The following is a 24,425-nucleotide window of genomic DNA, read 5'->3' as shown; positions in this document are numbered from 1 at the left end:
CTCTAACACTTATTTTCTAATAAGGAATTTCAATGATATTTTTCTATTTAATAAGATTCCTATTTAAGGAATAAGTAATTTTCTATTTGGGATTTGACTTATTCAAGGAGGGGTACAACTACTATAAGAAAAGGAATAGTTCTCTTACAAGAAATAATCACTATATATAAGAGGTAAACCCTATCTTACATGCATGTAAGATACATTCCCCTCACATGAATAGTGCATGTGTGGGACCCACATACATTCATGTGAGAGGAATGTATCTTACATGCATGTAAGATAGAAGGACCCTATATAAGAAGGTTGAATTCACTTGTTAGTATAGCATAACAATCAGTTTTGTGCTGGTAGACAGTTTCTAGTGTGAGAGAAATGATAGATCTATTGAGAGATTGGATATTATTGTGGTTTTGGATGTGAGAAAAATACTAGAGTGATTGTAATAGTTTTTCACACAATGGATTTTTCTCGTTGTTCTTGGTGGCCCTGGTTTTTCTGTGGTATTCGAGTTTTCCATGTAAATTCTTGTAGTGTGTGATTGGTTTTACTCTCCATCTATTTTCTATTATTATTTATTTGATGTTTTTGCTTGAAAGATCTTGGGTGGAATTATAAATTCCCTAACAAGTGGTATCAAAGCTAAAGGTTGATCTACATTACAATTATGTTTGCAAAAAAAATTTGAAATCTAGCGAGAATTGAGGTTAAATTTTTTTATAGAAGAATCAATTTTGGCTTGTGGCAACTTTAAGTCAAGGATGTATTAATTTAATCTGGGCTACACAAGGCTTTAAAGGGTAAACCATCCCCTGTTTCTAGTAGCAACTCTAGGAAATCTGTTATGAGCAACGAAGAGCTGCAAGTGCTATACGATTATGTCTAGCAAAGAATGTTTTTGCAAATGTAGGAGAAATTCCTTCAACAAAAGAGCTTTGGAAGAGGCTAGAAATTTTGTATTAGACATAGAGCATTTTTAATCACTTGTACCTCAAAGAGCAGTTTCACACGCTGATAGTGATTGAAGGTACAATTTTTTTTTATATAATCTTAGTACTCTCAATGGCATCGTGACAGAAGTAGAAGTGATTAGAGTTAAAATTGAAGACAAAGACAAGGCGCTTAGGCTATTGTTCCCTTTCAATTTCCTGCAAGCATTTATTGCTTACTTAATGTATGGAAATGAGACTATGGATCTTGAAGAAGTTATTAGTATTCTACTTTTAGAAGAAAAAAGGCTAAGTTGTAGAAGTAATAGAGTTTCTGATGATTCGGCATTGATAGTTGGTAATTAGAAGAAAAATAACTCCAAAAGAAAGGATTCTGCTAGGTGTAAGACACTTTAAAAGAGATTATTAGAAAGTAAATAGAGTCAATTCTGCACGTGGCCCTAGGTTAGTAAATGAAGATACTTATAGCATCACTAGTGAAAAGTCTATCATCATTCTGGGAGATAATAGTTCCCTGTAATAGATGATGAAGACATCCTCATAGCAAGCCGATAGTGCCGAAAAAGAGGATGTTTTACTACTAGAGGGCCTACAAGATTTGTGCACAAGGCATGGTTTGACATTTATGCAATGTGTGGTGGATTTTTTTTTTCTTTGTCGATGACTGAAGACTCTCAAGGAAGCCAAATATGAGAGTGGGTGTTTTCAGCAAAATAATCGACATGTATCAAATATTTGTACTTTAGATATGGTGGAGTATGATAATTCTTAGTATAAAGAATTATGCATGCTGGATAGAGAATAAGATTTTACCCATAATGGAGTGATTCTCATAAGCCTTATGTGAGTGTAGTTTTGGTGGAGTAAAGAAGGTGGAGACGACGTGGTTGTATGAATACACGGTGGATCATATTTTGTCACTAATTGAAAAGCTAGCCAAAGTGGAGATTGTTAGAAAATATGTCTTATTTTTCATTAAGGATTTCCTAGAATATTTTGCTCTTTAGTAAGATTCCTATTTAAGGAGTAACTAGAATATTTTCTCCTTTTCCCCATTTCTCTAAATTCCATTTTAAATTTTGCATGATGCTTTTAATTTTGGGCCTAACTTGTTCCATTTAATTAGCGCCTGATAAAGATACATATTCAATTCGGGTCAATTCATCAATCTTTTCCCTATAATACACTTGCTAGACTTAGTATAAATGCAATATCTCACATGCAAACCCTTCAACAACAACAAGTATTGTCCTTAATTTTTTTTTATGTGATTTCCCTTGTACATCTCTTTGACATAGTAATTAACAATCTCTCGCTTTTGAAGAATCACAAAAGTTTACGGTGTAATAGTTGTCTTCATTTGGTAATTCTTTTAAATCACTTACTTTTTTTCAGTTTCTATTATTGTTGTGTTCTGAGTTTTACTTGTACTGACATGTTTTAAATATTGACATGCATGGTTTTACTTTCGTTTTTGTTGCATAGACTCTTCTGGAATAAATTTTTTTGTTCTAATATATACTTTTGGTTGTTCTAATATGAAAATGAAAATTTGAAAAATATGGATGTTGCATGTTTTGTTGGCTTGCTGAATGTGTACATGTAAGTTAGATTTGTTGGCTTGGTGAATGTGTACATGTAAGTTAGATTTGCTGGCTTGGTGAATGTGTACGTGTATGCTTTATTGGCTTGTTGAATGTGTACATGTATGCTCTGTTGGGTCGCTGAATGCTTACATATATGCTCTGTTGGGTTGCTGAATGCGTACATATATTTAAAGTGACTCTAAACAAATAGAATATAGATTTATTTTGCAATTTGTATTTTTTAATTTAAACCTAAAAGTTTGGAGTTATTTGTGCAATTTAAGTAAACTTATTAAACTAACAACATCTAACAAATGAACAAGTAACAATACATATTATGGACAAAACTTAGATATTCTGTGATAGATTGTCTGATGAGTATAGTGATGGGGTTGATGATTTCTTGGAGTTTGCCATTCTTAATTTTGAAAATAGAATGTCAATTAGATGTCCTTCTAGCACTTGTTGTAATATGGAGTTTTTGAGTCCTCAGCAAGTGAGGCTACATCTATTTAAAAAAGGTTTTCTAGAAAACTATTTTGTTTGAAATTCGCACGGTGAGGTGGACCGGAAACCTACCTCTGTAAAATGCCAAGACCAGCCACAAAATCAACGTTTTAGATGTTCGGATTATAGTGATGTAGATGACATGGTTCATGATGCTTTTGAGCATTGTGATAAAGATCCTAGTTCTTTTAATAATGTGCTTGAAGATGCTGAAAAGCCCCTATATCCAGGTTCAAATCATTCAAAGTTATCGAGTCTAATGAAACTGTACAATATAAAATGACTTTATGGGTGGTCTGATAGTGGGTTTTCAGTTTTATTGGAAGTGCTTAATGAGATATTGCCAAATGATAATAGTTTGCCTAAGTCCATGTATGAGGCCAGAAAAATAATGAAGCTATTAGGCTTAGATTATGAGAAAATACATGCATGTCGAAATGATTGCATTCTTTATAGGAATGAGTTCGAGAATCTTAGTGAATGCCCAAGGTGTGGAGCATCTAGGTGGCAAATAAGAAAAGATGGATAAAAAAAAAATTAGAAAAGGGGTCCCTAAAAAGGTGTTATGGTATTTTCCTATAATTCCTAGGTTGAAAAAAATGTTTCAATCACCACAAACTGCTGAGAACTTAACATGGCATGAAAATAAAAGAATTAGATATAGCAAGCTTCGCCACCCAGCAGATTCACCAGCTTGGCAGTTAATTGATAAGAAATGACATGATTTTGCCCAAGAGCCGAGAAATCTTCGGTTCGCTTTATCATCTAATGGGATTAACCCACATAGCACACTTAGCACTACTTATAGTTGTTGGCCTGTTACATTGATAACATATAACCTTCCTCCGTGACTGTGTATGAAAAGGAAGTTTATGATGTTTTTTGTACTGATATTTGGCCCTAAACAGCCTGGAAATAACATAGATGTATACCTAGCACCATTGATTGAGGACTTAAAAACCCTATGTGATGTAGGCGTCGTTGTGTTTGATGCTTATAGGAAACAAACTTTTAATTTACGAGCTGTGTTGATGTGGACAATTAGTGATTTTCCAGCTTATGGAAACCTGTCTGGGTGTACTGTTAAGGGGTATTATGGTTGTCCAGTTTGTGGGATAAACACATGTGCATGTTGGCTACCGCATAGTCGGAAAATGTCATGTATGGGTCATAGGTTGTTTATTGAAAATTCTCCTAGGCCTTTGTCTAGTACAAAGATCTTAAACTTGGTGGCTGACATTGACACCAAGTTTGGGAAAAAGGTCCAAAAAAAGTGAAAACGGGGTGAGGTTGAGGGTCATAATAAGGGTAAAGGTGAGGGTGAGGGTAATGGGGATGTAGCTCAGTTACTGTACAAAAAGAGATAAATCTTCTTTGATTTAGTATATTGAGAACATTTGTTAGTTCGCCATCAACTAGATGTGATGCATATTGAGAAAAATGTATGCGAGAGCATCTATGGCACATTACTCCATCAACCGGGGAAAACAAAAGATGGAATTAATGCTAGAAAAGATCTTACACATCCAGAGCTTAGAGAAAAAATTAACAAAGCATTTATTGCATTAGCTCCTGATGAACAAAACAAAGTTCTGCCCCCTGCCCCGTACACTTTAAGTAAGAAGGAAAAAAAAAATGTTCTATGAAACCTTGCAAAGTGTCAAAGTTCCTAATGGCTATAGTTCTAATTTTAGAAATATTTTTTCAATGGATGATTGTCGTCTTCACGGGCTTAAGTCTCATGAATGCCATACCTTGATGCAACAACTACTACCATTAGCAATTCGAAATTATTTACCTCAAAATGTCAGATATGTCATAATCAGGTTGTGCCTCTTCTTTAATTCTTTGTGTTCTAAGGTAGTAGAGCCCAATTCTCTAGACCAATTGCAAAAGAACTTAAAATCACCTTATACAATTTAGAACAATCTTTCCTAACTGCCTTCTTCGATATAATGGTCCATTTAACAGTCCATCTAATTGATGAAGTTAGATTATGTGGCCCGGTTTACCTTCGATAGATGTATCTATTTGAGAGAGAAATGAAACCTATAAAGGGTTATGTACGCAACCGATTCCGTCCTGAAGGTTGCATTGCAGAGTGCTATATTGCTGAGGAAGCACTTGAATTTTGTGCTAAATACCTTTCAAATTGTAGTTCAATCAGACTACCTACTGGTTGTCTAATTGATTTTACAGTCGAAAGACCACTCAGAGGTGCAAATATTAAGGTGATTGATGGCCCTACATTGGCGCAAGCGCACCGATGTGTTTTGGTGAACACCCCCGAGATTCAACATACATAGAGTATGTGACTGAAAATTTGAACTTCTTTTTCGTTAATTTTTTTCAATTTTATTAATTCTGTTGGTATAATTTTAGGATGCATTTGACTTTATTCCAATCAACGCACCCTCGTTAATTAAAAAAGCCTTCATGGTTGCCAACCGAGCACTCCCGTACGTTTGCTGATTGGCTAAAACAAAAGGTTAAATTAACTTCATTAGATCTAATAAAAGTATTAAAGTAAAGGCACACAAACTTTTCTCGTTCAACTAATTATTGTGATTTTATTAATTGAACAATAGGTAACAACTGATAAAGCAAATAATGTAGCGGTTGATGAAAAAGTATGGTGGCTAGCAAACAAACCCCGCTCAAGCGTGGTTACATATGATGGCTACTGTATTAATGGTTTTAATTTTGCTACGAGAGATCGGGACAGCAACCGCATAACACAAAACAGTGGCGTTTATGTGGTTGCTAACACTTTACAGATTTCAAGTTCGAAAGACAAAAATCCTCATTCTGGGGATATGCCTTTTTATGGGGTTGTTAGTGAAATTTGGCAGCTTGATTATCTGGGGGTTAAGAACGTACTTTTCAAGTGCGATTGGGTAGATGATAGAGGGGTTAATGTTGATGAGTTAGGGTTCACTGTAGTCAATTTAGATCGAATAGGCTACAATCTGACTGTTTTATTCTAGCTGGTCATGCAAAACAAGTGTTTTATGTGAAAGATCAGTTAGATAATAGTAAATCAGTTGTTTGTTCAGTGAGCTCAAAATGTAATTATTCAAATGAGGCCTTGTGTGATGGCATCGATGAGTATACACCATTATCCAACAATTTTTCAGAATGTAAGTTAGGTTTGGGTGATGAGGAGTTTGTGTAAGATTAGTTGTTGATGTTTTTCTTGTAAATATTGGTGCGGAAAATGAATAATCCAACTACTATGCATTATTACCACTACTTCCCGTAAGTCACCAACTAATTTGTTTTTTATTATTTTATTATTATATTGGGATATTAGATTGGTATCTAGTGCACTCATCCACTTTTATGTATTTGCAGGTTCGTTGGAGACATGACAGAAAAAGAGGAGCCAACATATGATCCAGATCTAGAAGGAAGACCAAGACGAAACCTTACAAAGAAGAAAGACCTGCAGAGAGGAGCTAGTGACCAGATTGAGGTTATGTACAATTCCTACAGACTTCTAGTTGGAAAAAAGAGAAACGATCTGAGGAACTACATTGGGGTGATTGTACGGGAAAGAGTTCCAATTATATATGATGATTGGAGGAAAGTGCCACTAGACATCAAGCAGACGTTATGGACTCATTTTCAGGAAAATTTTAAGTTGAGTCTTAAGGTGAAAACCCAAGTGTTCAAGTGGATGGAAATTGCATTAAAGGGCTTTAGATGTAAGTTGGCCAATGAATATATTCTGCCCAATGCAAACAACTTGAGTTCACTGAAAAATCCCAGTGCTGAGTGTTAGAAGTAATATTGAGTAAAACAAATAATATATTATAAATTATCAACTTCTTAGACAGCTTTGGTAACCGTTGTTTGCTATGGTGATACAATTTATTTGCATGTTCTTCAGTTTTGATGTTAATCGTAACAAACTTAAAAATATATGTTTTTATTGTGTTGTTTTATTTTAGGACAGATTCTAAAATATATGAATACATTTTGTTCCTTTATTTTTTAAGTTCAAGGACTGTGATGAGTACACTATGGACAATCTTTCGCAACTTCGCGATCAGTGGGCCATGTATGTTGCAAAGTTACTTGTAGCATACAATAATGAGGTAAATTATATTTTTGCTTGTAAATATCAAAGAATTGATTTTTGTAGCATAGTAGCTAATTGATTCTATATACTGCAATAATATGTGGGAAAGGTGAAGGGAAAGGTGAAGGTCAAAGAGATGTACTGATTGTTTCCTGCAAACTGTCATTATGTGTTCATGTAAATATTTGACATGTTTTCAAACAATATTTTAGATATTTGTATTACTATTTTATTTGATACCTATTTAAATGTTAGTAGGAATGTTATATACTTATATTTAATTATTCAAATTCGTACTTTAATTTAATTTGAATAGATTTTCTTTGAATACCATTATTTGATTGGCAAAACTAAAAGAATAATGAAAATAATAGAATAATAACAATAATGTCAGCATCTTTTCTTTGAAGCCATTGATGCTAAAAAATGTTTCAACGTCATAATATTAGTGATGCTATAGTATTACAAATTGCTGACACTAAAGTATTAGTATTCGTTCATTCTATCATGTCATCTCCCCAGCGTAAAACAAACTATTGAAGTGTAATAATTGTTAGTAAATACTATCACTATAGTGTCATAATATTTGTGATACTATGGTGAAAGTAACTTTTAACAAGCAATCATTATCAGTAATTACTAATACCATAGTGTCATAAATCTAGTAATACTATAGTAATAGTAATCACTGACACCACTTACAAGTGTCACTATTTTTCTGACTCTCAGATTACTGTCACAATTAACAAGTGTCAGTGAAAGTAATTTCTGACACTATTCTAAAGTCAGTAAAGACCATTTTTCTAGTAGTGGCAGCTGTTCCAAACACATGTTTAAGGTGCGTTTGAAATTGAGTTTGGATAGCTGTGGCTTAAAAGTTACATCACTAAAGTGTTTGGTAAACACTAATTGCTGTAACTTGAAATGTATGTTGATATGATTTTTCACTTGTATAATAAAAAATCTATTATATTTTTAATAATTGTTGTCAGTTGTATAATAAAAAATCTATTACTAATTGTGGTAACTTAGAAGGTATGTTGATATGATTTTTCACTTGTATAATAAAAATCTATTATATCTTTAATAATTTTATAAAAATTATTATTTAAAATTTACATTTACTATATATTACTAACTTTTGTTTCATAGTTATAGTTTTTTTTTCTACTGCAGTTGTAGCTTAAAAGCTACAACACCTCAATCCCAAACGCACCCTTAGTCACTCAAGTAAAAAATATGTTTTTTGAGAACAAATTTTATTATTATTATTTTAAAACCCATTATTAGATATTCCACAACCTTGACATTCAATTTCTTCACATGCACAAGCACACTACTATTATCGAACTTAATCATTATCCTTTTCATATTTTACCATTATCAAACTTATGATTTTCTTTTCTTTTCTTTTTCCTCATGCTGCCGATGCAACTACTTACACAAAGTTCATGAATTGATCACTAAAAAAAAAAAATAATTAATCATATGTTTGATTATAAGTTAAAATAAATTTATATATATATATATATAAGAGTGAAAATACAACCACAAACTCATGTAAAAATTTATTTTTGTATAAACTGATTTGATATTAATTCATTGGTTGAATGGAAATACAGAAGAATAAAAACAATTCATGTGGACTAAGAAATATTTAATTCAACCAATATAATCATGCCACATTAATTAAGAGTTTGTAACTATATTATTACCCATAAAATAATTTAATCGTTTGTCTCAATTAGCATAATGGCAAAGAATGTGGTCTGAAATTGATTCCAGAGAAAGAATCATATTAACCAAGGACCAAACTCCACTACCATATTCATGCATGCTGCAGATTAATTAACAACCATTATTCCTATCAATTCTAGCTAATTATTTAATGTGATGCATGGTAAACCCCTAAATTGATGACTGATTATTTTTTGTTGTTGATAATCTTAATTAATTTTCTCTTAAGGGTATGTTTATTCTTCAGTATAAATAAGATCTACAAATAAAGTTTAAGAGTATTCCAATGCTAGTAAAGTACCATGCATCCCAATATCTTGTTTTTTGATATAGAAATACGTATGTCATTGAACCCTAGGAAAATTGCTATAAACGCTATAAAAAATGTTTATAATGCAATACAATATATCCATGCCAAACATTTACATTAAAAGAAATTAATGAGAAGGTTCAAAAAAACAAAAATCAAATTAGTGCTCAACAAAACAAAATCCAAGATACATTAAAACAAACGTTGTATCTAGCTTAATCCCCAAAACTGAATCAGATTCTGGTAAGTGCGGCTACTGATTTGAATAATGGGTATCCATCCCCACGTTAATCAACAGTTTAATAATGGCTTTCACCATTACGATTACCATCATGGCCATTTCATTTTGGCCCCTCATTGATCTTCCATCACTGGGTATTTTGTCGCAATCTGCGGCAACGGCGTCAACAGTGTCATTATCTTCAGAAAAATGGCTTGCCGTGCTCAAATATTCTTCTTTTTCTTCTTCATCGGCGAGCAAATGCGGCGGCGGCTCCAATTCAATATCCTCCCGCTCCCACTCTTCTACGTCCATGCCCCATTCATAACAATCAGCTCCTGCCATTGCTAGAGCTTCCATTGAAACTGACATGATCCGATTATGCGTACAAAGTGCAATGCTTTGTTTGGAATATTTCTATCAGAAATTTCTATGCTTGACAGTGATGATTTTTTTGATATATAAAGCAATAATAATTTGGCGCAAGCAAGTCTTTATACAATACAGAAAAAATAGGTATCTTTTAATGGATCGAGAAAAGTAGAATATGACTCAACGTAAAAAATCACGGGTAACATGTAGACAAATTGCTACTTTTAATTTGATTTATCTTTTTAATCATTAAGTTTTGAAGAAGACACGTATATATATATATATATATTACTTGTATAATATGTATGTGCATGCATGATACATTGAAGAGAAAGTTAAAGATTTTTTTGAATCGATCCTACGAAAAGTACAAGCGTATATAAATCCCGTGATAATTGAATTGACCAAACAAATACTGTTTCAGCTTAGTTGACAAAAAAAAAGAACAAACAACAAGGATTTAAATTTTAAACGATTCAAGCCATGACGAAAGCTTTATTGGCTCACGCCAAGTCGTCCATAACACTCATTCACTACAGTACAGTAGACGTCAATTACTCCTTCCAAATTTTTATTGTCATTCAGTCAAGGACTTTAATCAAACAAATTTAATTGAATTTTGTAGGATTTAACTTTCTGCCTTTTTAGTTTGTTTCTATGAACAATAAGGACTTCCTAGTCGTTCAAGTAAAAAATAACTTACTTTTCCTAGAACAAGTTTTTTTTTTTTATTAATATAATTTAAAAAATTGAAACAATATAATAATCGAAACTATGTTTTCCAATTTCAAATGGTAGCCTCTTTCGATAGGTGTGGCAGTGCTTCGTATTAAAGTGGCGTGTCATATCAAAATTTGTATATCCAAACCAAGCTCATTAGCATATTAGATATTTTATTAGTCTTTATGTTTGATGTTAAATGTCCGTTTAGACTAAATATTTTGCAAAATAGGTTAAGTTATTCCGATCATTAGTTATGGTATGTATGGTTAAAACATTTTTTCTATTTGATTTTACAATAACACCTTAGAATGCTGACTAATGTAAGATGTGGGACCAAGCAATTGCTATAGTCTTGAAATAATCAATGAGACCAGAAAAAAGAAGAAGAATTTAAATTTACTAAATTAACTCTAAAAATAATAATATAGATGAAATTTAGAATTTAGGGAATTTTTCTTTAAAAAAAATTATCAAGTAAGTTCTTATTTGAGTCGTATCTTGTCTTGAGTTTTTTTTTTTTCATGTTTGAGTTTACTTAGTGCAGTCGGTTTGCTCAATTGTAAATAGAATTTTTTTACGTCAAATGTTTAATATATTTCTCAACAAAAGTTTTACTTCCCATGCACGGAGATTATTTGAAGTCTTATATGCAGGATTGTTTATACACTCAAAGACAAGGCTATGTATAGAATAATCGGAAAACAAAATAATTACAGGATTTTAAGAATATTAATTACTTGCACATATACGATTAATTGAGAAAGGTAAAAATGGGCGCGGGCAAGGGACAAAGGCGATAGTATGCTTCTTCGGCCTGATTTCAATAGCAGGATGGGGTCTTGATATTTCTGGTAGAGAGGCAACTTAAAAGATCTTGAACGCCAACAGCTGGCAAGCAAAATTGAAACCCCCACAAATTAAAAATAGCTGATTATATCATACATCTAGTTTGCCTATTGAACCGGATGGAAGCAACCAAATTCTGATAATGCTAACCAATAATCATCATCTGGGCAAGAAGATTTTGTAAAGCAAACAAGGAGGACATACGTAGCCCTTGGCGCTGCTTTTAAAAAAAATTAAAAATTAAAAATTAAAACTATAAAATAAAAATTAATTAATGGTATGCAGTGAATATGATTTTTTAATAATAATTTTAACAAAATAATAAAAATGTCATAACTTTTTTATTGTACAAGTGTTAAATAAAATCAACTTAACTTTTAAATCACTGCATTAAATATTTACCAACACATTAATACTGTAATTAAAAATTATAATCGTTCAACCACAGCACCACAAAGGATATATATCAATTGTATGATATGAGGTACTTGTCAGATTCATCATCACCAACTTGTAACATATATATTTTCGGGTACGTTGAAGTCGATATATAATTTGCGGAAGGCCTTTGAATTGCCTGCAGCTAGCACGTGCATCAAATCAAAAGCATGTTGATTCCTCATCATCTTCCCAGCGGATCTTTATCATACAATCATGCAGCTAGGTTATGGAACAACAATTCATCTATCTTAACTCTAAAGGATATTAATTGTTCTCTATTTTCAATATAAAAATAAATAAGATCTTCCTACTAAATATATATGTATTAGTCAAAGAATGTTGCTATTTATTATCAATTTATAAATAAAAAAAAAGTTTTCCTATTTAATTGGCAGAAGCTTAATTTGAGAGGTTTTTTTTTTTTTTTTGGAAGGTACTAGCAATACGTCTACTAAATCCACACGTTTATATCATGCCTTAGGTTTGTACTTTTATTGCACCCAAGAAAGTCAAAAATCTCGTACAAGAAATTGACACTCGTAAATAATTTATCAACAAAACCGGCCGAGGTGCTTGACATTGATTGGTCGGTTTGCCTACCGTGAAGGTACGAGAAATGTCTCCCCGCATGTGGGGCACTTTTTCAAAAACAGACCTAACTAACCCGTGATACTTGAAATGTTGGAAGAGGAGTGCTACGGTCAGTCGCCCATTCGGGCGACTCACTCACTCGCTCTTTATAAATTGGACAAGTGTTTATTTTTATTTTTTATTGGAAGTCACCCATAACAATTTCGTCTCATTGTTTCCGTAACTCAATAAATACTTTTCCACCCACTATTTTAAATATATTTACACTTATTTGTCATTCATTTTTTTGTTCAAATACTAAATTGTCCTTATCTTTTTGTAAAGCTTCTTCAACACACTACCTTTTCACCTGCTCTTTAGTTTTCACTTTTAACAGCACCATACGAATGGAGAGCACTGGTGTGTGAAAGTTTTAAAATCAAAATATAGTCTCAGCTGCCACAAACGAGTTGTTTAGTGAAATTGATTCTGGTGAATTCCCGGTAAATTTACTTAACTTTTCTTTTTATAAAACAACATTTTATACTATCACCTAAATTACATTAGATTTTTTATTATTTATTTAAAATTAAAAATACTATCATTTTTGCTATATATATTAGCTGTCATGATGATTTGTTATTGTTAATGCATAATAATAGAAGAAAAATTGAGTATTTATTTTCTTTTTATATTACGAAAATTATTAAGTTAATTGGTATTTATTTATTAAAGAACTAATTATTTATAATTGTGTTTGAATAATCAGTAAGTTTATATGAAAATCAATGCTTGCATTTATAATGCAAATTATTTATACACTATTGTTGTTTGCATTTTTCTTTTTGTATCTTTAGGTAGTCATGAATTTACAGATTGATTTAAATACAAATTTGGATGAGTGCGGCAATGTGATTGATGGAAATGTGGTGAATGAAAACACGGTGGATGATAAAGATGGCAAGAATTTAGAGCCTTATACTGGGTTGGAGTTTGATACACAAGATGATGCATATTCTTTCTATCTAAGGTATGCTAAGTGTACGGGGTTTGGTATCTCAAAGAAATCCAGCCGTCGATCAAAGTTATCGGGAGAATTTATTGATGCAAAGTTTGCATGTACAAGGTATGGAATAAAACGGGAATCTACTGCTATCAATCAACGACCATGTTTGAAAGTAGATTGCAAAGCTTTGTTGCATGTCAAAAGAAACTCTTGTGGCAAGTGGTATGTTCAAAATTTCATAAAAGAGCATAACCATGAACTTTATCCTAGTCATGCACATTATTTTCCATGCCATAGAAGTATTGCATTTTCCAATACACATAGCATTAATATGTTGCATGCAGTTGGTGTTGGTACAAATAAGATTTTTGCTGCAATAGCCAGAAAAAATGGTGGATATGAAAATATTGGGTACACAGAAAAAGATATTAGAAACCATTTGGATAAAGAACGTCGACTAGCATTAGAATTAGGTGATGCTAGAGCAATGCTTAACCACTTTATGCAAATGCAGGAAGAGAATCCTAATTTCTTTTATGCAGTGGACTTAGATGAAGAACAGAGGTTAAAAAATGTTTTTTGGGTGGATGCAACTAGCAGAGAGGATTATAAGATTTTTGGAGATGTTGTTTCCTTTGATACTACATACATTACAAACAAATATAAAATGCTGTTTGCTCCTTTTATTGGTGTAAATAATCATTTTCAGTCTATATTACTTGGATGTGCATTGCTTGCGGATGAGACTACGTCGACATTTGTTTGGTTAATGCAAACATGGCTGAGGGCTATGGGTGGAAAGCATCCAATTGCTATATTAACTTATCAAGACAAAGCTATGAAAGCAACCATTTCTATTGTCTTTCCAAATTCACGACACCGGTTTTGTATGTGGCACATATTAAGGAAGATTCCTGAAAAACTTAGCTATGTGATAAAAAAAGATGAATCTTTTATGAGGATATTCAATGATTGTGTTTACAACTCATGGTTGGAGGAGGACTTTGAGAAAAAATGGTGGAATATGATTGGAGAGTTTGAGCTTGAAGGAAATGAGTGGCTAGGATCATTATATGAAGATCGCAAGTTTTGGGTGCCTACTTACATGAGGGATACATTCTTTGCTGGATTATCTACAACTCAACGGTCCGAAAGCATCAACTCTTTTTTTGACAAATATGTTAGCAAGAAGACATCATTGAAAGAATTTGTTGAACAATATAAAGTGCCTTTACAAGATAGACAAGAAAAGGAAGCTTATGCAAGTTTCAGTACATTGCATAAGAAACCGGTGTTAAAGTCTCCTTCACCCTTTGAAAAACAAATGTCCAGAATCTATACACATGAAGTTTTCAAGAAATTTCAAGTTGAAGTTTTAGGAGCATCAGCATGTTTCTCAGAACAAAAGCTGGAAGTTGGCACAATAAAAACCTTTGAAGTTAAAGATTTTGAGAAAAATGTAGCTTTTATGGTGAATTGGGAAGTAAGGAGCCAAGAAATTAATTGTTTGTGTCGATTATTTGAGTATAATGGATTTCTTTGTAGGCATGTTCTATGCGTTCTTCAATCCCTTGGTGTTTTTAGTATTCCACCTCATTACATATTAAAGCGATGGAGTAAGAATGCAAAGAGTTTGGATTCTACAAGTTCTACAAGTAATATTCCAAAGGGAATACAGTTCAAAAAACAACGTTTCGACAAGTTATTTTATCAAGCTACAAAATTGAGTGAGGAAGGCTCATTATCCAGTGAGAGTTTCAATATTGCATACTGTGCATTACAAGATGCATTGGAAAAATGTATAAGGGTGAATCGTTCTCTCAAAGAACATGAAGTTGAATTGGATGGGGCTTACAAAGTTGACAAGGAAAATATTGATGGTAATTTGTTGGATGATATCTCAATACTTGATCCACAAATATCAAGTACGAAAGGAGCTCCTAAAAGAATGAAGAAAGGAATTGAGAAATGTAAGAAAAGAATACTCAACACCAATTCGAGAAAGGTTAGTTAATATATATATATCTGTGTGTGTGTGTATTGTTAATGACACATTTAAATTATTATATTTTTATTTATTAATGATAACATCTTTTTTTTTTTCAAAGGTTCTAAAGAATGTTGGGACCAAAAATTCCTCTCAAATAATGGTTTGTTATATAAAAAAATTTATGTTACATTTCTTTTTGTAGTTATTAGAAATTTATTTATATTTAATAGCTTCAATTTTTCTATTTTTAATCCCAGGAACATTCAGCCATAAGGGATGAGAATGTTATTGATCTTTGTGATACACAAGATTGCTTGCAAGAACTAGTATGTTACCTATATTATTTTATTTTTTACATATATTATATTGTGATTTATCATATATTAATTTTTTGTATTTATTGGAACTTATATCGAATAAATCTTAATTGTCCAATAGGAAAATTATGCTTCTTTGAAGAATTTTTCTGGTGAATATTTATCAGATGTTGGTTATAAATCAACAATGTTTAATGATGGTAATACCTTCTTTAAATATTTATTGATTGTTATAATTTATTATTAATGTTTTTATAACATTTATTTATGTGTATAGGTTGGAATATATTCAAACAATAAGATCTCTGGACACTTTAAAATTATAAAGAAGCTTTCAAGGCAAAGGCAAGGTTTTGTTCTCTAATGGAGAATTGTTCAATCCACAAAGAAGAACTATTTTTGTGATCAATGTTCTTTGAAAAAAAATTGTGCCATTGGAAGTAATTGTAAATTTTGTTGATTGTTCCTTTTTTTGTAATAGAACTGTACTCTAAGAACTATTTGGGACAATGAAATTTATAAATTGAAATTGTTTCAATTGAATAGTTGAGAGTGCAGGGGTGTAATAGTTTGGGTTGTATGATTTTTTAGAATTTTTTACTAGCAAACAAAAAGAGGAGGGCAATTTCGTGTTTGAACAGAAAAGTGAATGGCAAATGATAACATCATTTGTGGCAGTTGAGACTATATTTTGATTTTAAAACTTTCACACACCAGTGCTCTCCATTCGTATGGTGCTGTTAAAAGTGAGAACTAAGGAGCAGGTGAAAAAGTAGTGTGTTGAAGAAGCTTTACAAAAAGATAAGGGCAATTTAGTATTTGAACAAAAAAGTGAATGGCAAATAAGTGTAAATATATTTAAAGTAGTGGGTGGAAAAGTATTCATTGAGTTACGAAAACAATGAGACGAAATTGTTATGGGTGGATTCCAATAAAAAGTAAAAATAAACACTTGTCAAATTTGTAAAGAGCGAGTGAGTGAGTCGCCCAAATGGGCGACTGACCGTAGCACTCCTCATGTTGGAAATAGTTCATTTTATTTCATAGGACCTCACTTTGTTAGCTGTAACGTACGACCACCTAAAAGTTAGGTATGATAAGAGTTTATTGTACTATGTAATAATGTAGCCGACTGCCTTGCAAATTTCGGGCTTAATTAATTGCTTGGATTTAACTTGGCAGTAAAAGGTTCTCTGATTTGTGCTCTCAGTTGCTTAAAAATATTGTAATTATGAAATAAAAATTAATTAATAATAAAAAAACAAGAGTAAAACATTCTTGTTCTTTGACAGCACTAATCGAAACCCCTCGACATTTTAAAACACTTCTAGATCCCCTTGAACGTCAAAATTTTTGCTAATCTTATCATTTTACCCTTAATAGTCATTTGAAATTGAGAATATGAATGCTTGTAATTGTTTAATTAATTGAATAATTTTTTAATCATAATTAATTGAAAAATTAAATTTAAAATTATGAAAAAAGGAAATTTTGATAATTTTTAATTAATTTTAAAATGTTTTCAGAATTTATTAAAAAATTAAATATATATTCATAATTTTAATTTAACCTCAACTTATTATTCTCCAAAAGATAGTCTGTGTAATTAAAATTTTCAATTAATTTTAAAAAAATTCAGAATTAATTACAAAATTATGACAATTCCCTTACTTTTCTAATAAATTTACATTTAATTTTCAGTTAATTATGATTTAAAAATTATTCAATGAATTAAATAATTAAGCATTTTCATATTCTCGACATCAAACAACGACCATGGGTAAAATAATAAGATAAAAAAAAGTACTTGACACTTACGAGAATTTGGATGTATTTTAAAATATCATAGGGTTTTGATGAGTTTAGTCAAATAATACGAGGATTTCGCTTTTTTTTTTCCCCCTCATTAGTAGTATTTGGTATTTTAAATAATACTTTTAACAAAAATATTAAAACTATTAAAGTTTTTTCATTGTAAAAGTGTGAAATAGAATCAACTTAGGGCCGATTTAGTAATGTTGTAGGTTTTAAAATAATTACTATTAGTTGTATTGTAGAAGTAGTCAGTTGTGAAGAGAATCAATTAAATGTTCAGTAAAATTTATTTTTGAAAATGTTGTAAGTTTTAAAAGCAGTTGTATGAGTTTAGTAAATTTTATTATTAAACTATTGTAAGAATGTAAATAATTGAATTGGACATAATACTGAATAAAAATTATTTAAATATTTATCAACATATATATAAAATATTTTTATTTTATACATATAATAATTGATAACTAAAATAATTTTTTATATTATTAATTTTATTTTTTTATTTGGCCATCTCAAAAGCAGATTTTCAAAATCTACTCCTTTTCTTTTCAAAATTTACTGTTTGATAGGGTGATTTTGACAAAAGTGATTATTAAAAAAATTTGCTAAACACCAAATTTAACTTTTAAATTTTTAAAATTATTTTTGAGCCTCCCAAAAGCAATAATGAGTTTGTTTACTTCTTGGATTGGGGAATGAAAATGAGGAACGAGAATCATTGATAATGCTTACTTACCAAACGAATGAGAATGGGCAATTAATTGACATTTTTACTCCTTAAAGAAAATAAATTTTTTTACTATTTAAATATTAAATAATAATAATAAATAATAATATTAAAAATTATCATTCTAATTAAAATTTTAGTAATAAATAAGATCTTCCTACTAAATATATATGTATTATTCAAAGAATGTTGCTATTTATTATCAATTTATAATTAAAAAAGTTATCCTACTTAATTGGCAGAAGCTTAATTTGAGGTTTTTTTTTAAAATTTTTTTGGAAGGTACTGGCAATACTTCTAGTAAATCCACACGTTTATATCATGAATTTGGTTTGTATTTTTATTGCATCCAAGAAAGCCAAGAATCTGGTGCAAGCATTGACACTCGTAAATAATTTATCAACAAAACCGGCGGAGGGGGTTTGGCATTATTTGGCATGACAAATTGGTCGGTTTGCTTATTGTCAAGGTAACATAAATGTGTTATTTATTTCAACAACAGATCTAACAAAAACGTGATAAAAAAGAGTTTATTTTATTTCATAATATTTCCACCAATCCAAAAAAAAAAAAACAGTTTATTAAACTGTGTAATAATATTGCCGATTATCTTGCATTATATTAATACTTGTAATTAAAACCTTCTTGGGTTCTGTAGAATCGTTGGTTCGAAGGTTATTAAATTGGATTTCAGGATTAACCGGCTGGCTGCTTACTTTGAGGATGAGGTAACATCTATAGTCTTGAGGAAGTTAATGTCTTTACGCAAATTATAAGAATCCTCGTATCTTATTTGCGCAAGCGGGTAGCCGCTCTGTCAATTAATAAATTTCAGTTCAGATATTTCTAGTAAATTTATGTTTTGAATTGCCTGTGACAGCGACAAATCTACCTAACTATCCATTCTACCTTAAAAATCAAATTCAAGCATCTGGCCTGAATGCGGGGTAGTCATTAATTGCGTTCGTGAGTCTTTACTGGCCCTTTACTCAAATAAAAATATAAGAAAATTATCATTACATCATCTCTATTTTATCTTATCTTCATCCAACTATTGTAAAATTTTAATATATTTTCTGCACCATTTTTTTTTTTAAATTTGTATCAATTAATCACTTTTGCACTAACGCCATTAAATAATTTAAACGAAATAATAATTTTACCCCTAAATAAATTAAAAAATTATTTTATCTTATAAAAGTATTGAAAAATAAAAAAATTATAATTATAAAAATACCCCTAATTTTAATAAAAAATAAATCTCAACTAGAGGTGCTTAGCTGATTTTTATTATATTTAGATTTTGCAAAAAATTTAATAATTATTTTTTAAAAAATTATAATTTTGTAAAATTTTAATAAAAAAACTGAATTTATTTATTAAAAAATATAATTTCGCAAAAGTTTATTAAAATAACTGAATTTATTTATTAAAAAATAAATCTAAAATTTTAATAATTTAGGGGATTTTTATTATATCCAAAAATTTTGCAATTATTATTTGTAATTATATTTTTTTTATTAAAAATAAAAATAAAAATTTTGGGATTTATTTTTATTAAATTTAGGATTATTTTTATAATTATAATTTTTTTTATTTTTCAATTTTTTTATAAAATAAAATGGTCTTTTAATTTATTTAGGGGTAAAATTTACATTTCATTTAAATTATTTAACGGTGTTAGTGCAAAAGTGACTAATTAATACAAATTAAAAAAAAAAGTGGTGTAAAGAATATGTTATAATTTTGTGGTGGTTGAATGAATATAAGAAAAAATAAAAGTGGTGCAATAATAATTTTCCAAAAATAAATAAGATAAAAAGCTACTATAAAAGCACCCACTAGCAAGGAAGTAAGTGAGAGCTGGTGAGGCATTTTCCATAATTAAAATGGGAAGTTTCGGTCTCTCAGCAAATAATATTACACACGGCACCAGCTTCTCAGCAGATTTAGAGCCAAAGAGCTTCTCTGACGAATCGAAAGCTGTTATCGATTTCATTGCTGATTATTACAAAAACATCGAGAAATACCCTGTTCAAAGCAAAGTAGAGCCTGGTTATTTGTCGGCTCGGTTGCCTGACACAGCCCCGCATTCCCCAGAGTCATTGGATGATATTCTAAAAGATGTCACCGACTGCATCTTACCTGGCCTCACTCACTGGCAAAGCCCCAATTTCTTTGGTTATTTCCAAGCAAATGCAAGCACTGCTGGCTTTCTTGGTGAGATGCTTTGTTCGGGGTTCAACGTGGTTGGCTTCAACTGGCTCGCTTCTCCGGTAGCAACTGAACTCGAATCCATTGTGATGGATTGGATGGGGAAAATGCTCAAGCTTCCTTCTTCATTTTTGTTTTCCGGAACAGGTGGTGGTGTCCTGCACGGAAGCACTTGTGAATCCCTCGTTTGCACTCTGGCAGCTGCAAGAGACAAAGCATTGGAAAAACTTGGAGGAGGCTTTGACAACATTACTAAGTTGGTTGTTTATGCCTCCGATCAAACACATTTCGCTCTTCAGAAATCTGCCAAATTAATTGGTATCCCTCCAGCAAATTTTCGGCCTCTCCGCACTGAAAGAAAATGAAATAAAGTTGTTTGGTTACTAAGAAAATGAATTGACAATTCTGGAGATATTTCCTTAACAAACTTTGATTCTTATTTTTTTTTACTTAACTATTGATTACAAAGCATCACCTATTTATATACAATGCAATCACGGTAATCATCATTTAACTAATCCAAAGACTAACTGTAATCAAAGCTAACTAACTTCAGTACAATGCACATCATGCTTACAACCATCTTTAACTAATCTGCTGAGCTGTCAGCTGAGCTGGCACTGCTGACACACTTGCCCTGTAACTTGCTCTGAATTTTTTTCATCTTAGTCTTCACCTTTTTCTGTTCAGCATAATGAGCTGCTCTAACAGCCCCCCTCAAACTCAGAGGACAGAGATGGACATTGAGTTTGGACCTCAAGTAGTTGAACCTTACAAATGAGAGAGGCTTGGTCATTATGTCTGCAATCTGTTCTTCACTTGGTACATAGTGAATAATCAACTCACCAGCAAGAACCTTATTCCTAATGAAGTGCATATCAATTTCGATATGCTTTGTTCTTGAATGATACACAGGGTTCTTTGCTAGTTCAGTGGCACTAATGTTGTCACACCATATGATTGGCTTTTCTATGCAACTTATTCCCAACTCAGAAAATAAGGATTGTAACCATGTCAGCTCTGCACTTACTGATGCCAAAGCTCTATACTCACTCTCGGCACTTGATTGTCAATTCATTTTCTTAGTAACCAAACAACTTTATTTCATTTTCTTTCATGGTATCAGAGCTAACTAACTTCAGTACAATGCACATCATGCTTACAACTATCTTTAACTAATCTGCTGAGCTGGCAATGCTGACACACTTGCCCTGTAACTTGCTCTGTATTTTCTTCATCTTAGTCTTCACCTTTTTCTGTTCAGCATAATGAGCTGCTCTAACACGCACATCATTTTCAACTGAGTTTTCGCTGTCACCAGATACGGTTCGTGCTGCTATCGAAGACGATATCAAATCTGGCCATGTTCCACTTTACTTATGTGCTACTGTTGGGACAACCGGTGCAGGAGCGGTGGATCCCATTGAGGAGCTCGGAAAAATTGCAAACGAATACAAACTGTGGCTCCATATCGATGCGGCTTACGCTGGTAGCGCTTGCATTTGCCCTGAATACAGGCGTTACTTGAATGGAGTTGAGCTTGCTGATTCAATCAGCTTGAATCCGCATAAATGGTTCCTCACTAACATGGACTGCTGTTGTTTGTGGGTCAAGCATCCTAGTTTCCTAGTGGATTCATTATCCACTGAATCAGATATTATGAGAAACCGATCACCAGCTAGCAATACTAGTACTAACGCTGCGCCTGTTATCGACTATAAAGATTGGCAAATCCCTCTTAGCAGGAGATTCAAAGCTTTGAAGCTATGGACTGTGATTCGCAAACATGGCTACTCTGGCCTTATGTATCACATTCGCAGCGATGTGAGCATGGCTAAGAGATTTGAGGCAATGGTCGCCAAAGACGAGAGGTTTGAGATAGTAGTGCCTAGAAAATTTGCACTGGTTTGCTTCAGGCTGAAACCGAAGCGAGAATCCGAGGGCTCAGAATTGAACCGTGAGCTGGTTGATGCTTTGAACGGAAGTGGAAGGGCTTTCTTGACACAAGCAATGTTGGATGGTGTTTATGTTATACGCTGCTCCATCGGAACCACGCTCACTCAAGACCGTCATGTCGATGATTTATGGAAGCTCATTCAGGAAAAGGCTGATCGGCTGTTGTCATTGCAGGAGCCGGAGCATGCAAGCCGCTAATCATCTCGCATTGGTTAATTTAATTAACCAATGTAATAATATATATAATCATTCTTAGATCGCGGGCATACATATTTTTTTAAAATGTGAATTTTAGGATTTCTCAGACTGTTGTCAAATATTTTTTTAACTGCAAAATCATTTTCAATAATGTGAAAGCATTTGACAACAGTAATATAAACATCTGCACTAGAGAAGGATTCTCTCTCTATATATACATTGGTATATGTGTATGCACGCACTGCTAGTTGGAATCATCTGCATTCCTCCTTCTATAAATGTACTATCGTTATAATCCTTCTATAATCCTGGCTTTTCGTAAAGCTTTTTCTATGGTACTTCTAGCCATGGTTGTTGCAAGGCATAGCAATGGATATATAGAACTCTTTGCCTTGCCGCCCTTTCTCATGTTAATCCTAGATAAATAAACAAATAAGTAAATATGGTAGGAGATATATATATATATATATATATATATAAAAGTCCTTCTCAGGCTTTATGGTGAATTAATTGAACACTAAATCTATTAAATCATATTGCTTAGTCTCTTTGCCCCTCATCTCTTTTGTTTTAATTGAACAATATATATAGTATTATAGTGTGTGTGTGCGTGTAACATCTTTCTCTCATTCTATATACAAAATGGATCTCATGCGTTGATCATCATGATAGTACTGAGCTTTTATAAATTTTGTGTATTACAATATATTTTTTCAATTTTTTTGTTGTAGATGGTGTCATAATTGTTATAACATTATTTTTTAGTTAATTTAAAGAAAAATTTTAATAGATTTATGACTTTATTAATATGTATATATGTGTGTATATAAACTAATATCGCATACAAAGGTTTATATAAAATTATCATGAACCCACATAATTCAAAAAATAAAAATTATCACTTTTTAGTTAAATAAAAATAAAAACATACTAGCGAACTCAATATGTTAATATCATTTTAATCTCATACTAGAGGTGACAAACTCAATCAATCCAATGGATCCAATCCAACCCCATTTAACTTCGATAGGTTGATGGTATGTTTACTTACTACCAATGGGAATAGGAATCCTAGAATTGGAATCGATGATGCATTTACTTCCAAAATCGCGTTTACTTCTATTCCCATAAATAATTTTTTCCCCCAACTAAATTTCCTAATGCCCATTTTATCCTTAATTTAAATGATAATTAAAATTTAAAAATAATGAAAATAATAATAATAGTAATAATAAATTATAACTATAAAAATATTTGAATAAATTCTTCATTGTAATTATAATATTTTCATAAATATAACAATATAAGAATAAAATAATGAAAAATAATTATAATTATAATAATATTTAATAAATAATAACATCAACAACAACGAAAACTTATTATTATAATAATAATTATAATAATATCTTCACAAATAGTAATGAAGAAGAAGAAGAAGAAAATTATAATTATAATAATATTTTTACTGAATAATAATATAATAAAATAATAATAACTTATTATGATTGAGTTGTAAATTAGAAGCAAAAAGAGTAAACAAAACAAAAATTTACAAAAATAACATAAAACTTGTAAATTGATATTAAGTGTGAAATTAAACAAAAAATGTGTAAATCACATCGATGGAAAATTGGGTAAATTGATGATGAAGTTCTAAATTGCGAGAAGAACTTGTAAATAAAATAAAAACTTTGAAAAATGACTTAAAACTTGTAAATTGACATTAAGCTTAAAATGAAACAAAAAATGTGTAAACCACACATAAAACAATTAAATTAATGGAAAAGAGAGTAAACAAATAATGGAGTTATAAATTAGAAGAAAAAAGGGTAAACAAAACAAAAACTTAGAAA

At 31.3% G+C, this 24,425-nt stretch overlaps 3 protein-coding genes across 3 annotated transcripts; 2 read left to right on the top strand and 1 right to left on the bottom strand.

The window, feature by feature from the left end:
* Positions 1-9,427: 9,427 nt before the first annotated feature.
* Positions 9,428-9,766, bottom strand: LOC107176344 (uncharacterized). Its single transcript, XM_015528729.1, has one exon. The coding sequence runs from the start codon at positions 9,764-9,766 to the stop codon at positions 9,428-9,430; it is 339 nt and encodes a 112-aa protein (XP_015384215.1).
* Positions 9,767-13,209: 3,443 nt separating this feature from the next.
* LOC102620806 (protein FAR-RED IMPAIRED RESPONSE 1-like) lies at positions 13,210-16,023 on the top strand. The gene is made up of 4 exons (XM_052431409.1): positions 13,210-14,156; positions 15,255-15,357; positions 15,600-15,668; positions 15,937-16,023. Exons 1-4 carry the CDS (start codon positions 13,210-13,212, stop codon positions 16,021-16,023), a joined length of 1,206 nt encoding a protein of 401 aa, XP_052287369.1.
* Positions 16,024-20,071: 4,048 nt separating this feature from the next.
* LOC102609509 (tyrosine decarboxylase 1-like) lies at positions 20,072-22,964 on the top strand. The gene is made up of 2 exons (XM_052445106.1): positions 20,072-20,763; positions 21,689-22,964. The coding sequence occupies exons 1-2, from the start codon at positions 20,091-20,093 to the stop codon at positions 22,567-22,569; spliced, it is 1,554 nt and encodes a 517-aa protein (XP_052301066.1). The 5' UTR covers positions 20,072-20,090; the 3' UTR covers positions 22,570-22,964.
* Positions 22,965-24,425: the final 1,461 nt, after the last annotated feature.

This window comes from Citrus sinensis, chromosome 7 (genome assembly GCF_022201045.2).
Source record: "Citrus sinensis cultivar Valencia sweet orange chromosome 7, DVS_A1.0, whole genome shotgun sequence".
Taxonomy (NCBI): domain Eukaryota; kingdom Viridiplantae; phylum Streptophyta; class Magnoliopsida; order Sapindales; family Rutaceae; genus Citrus; species Citrus sinensis.
The sequence above is the reverse complement of the archived record's forward strand: the minus strand, read 5'-3'. Positions and strand labels throughout refer to the sequence as shown.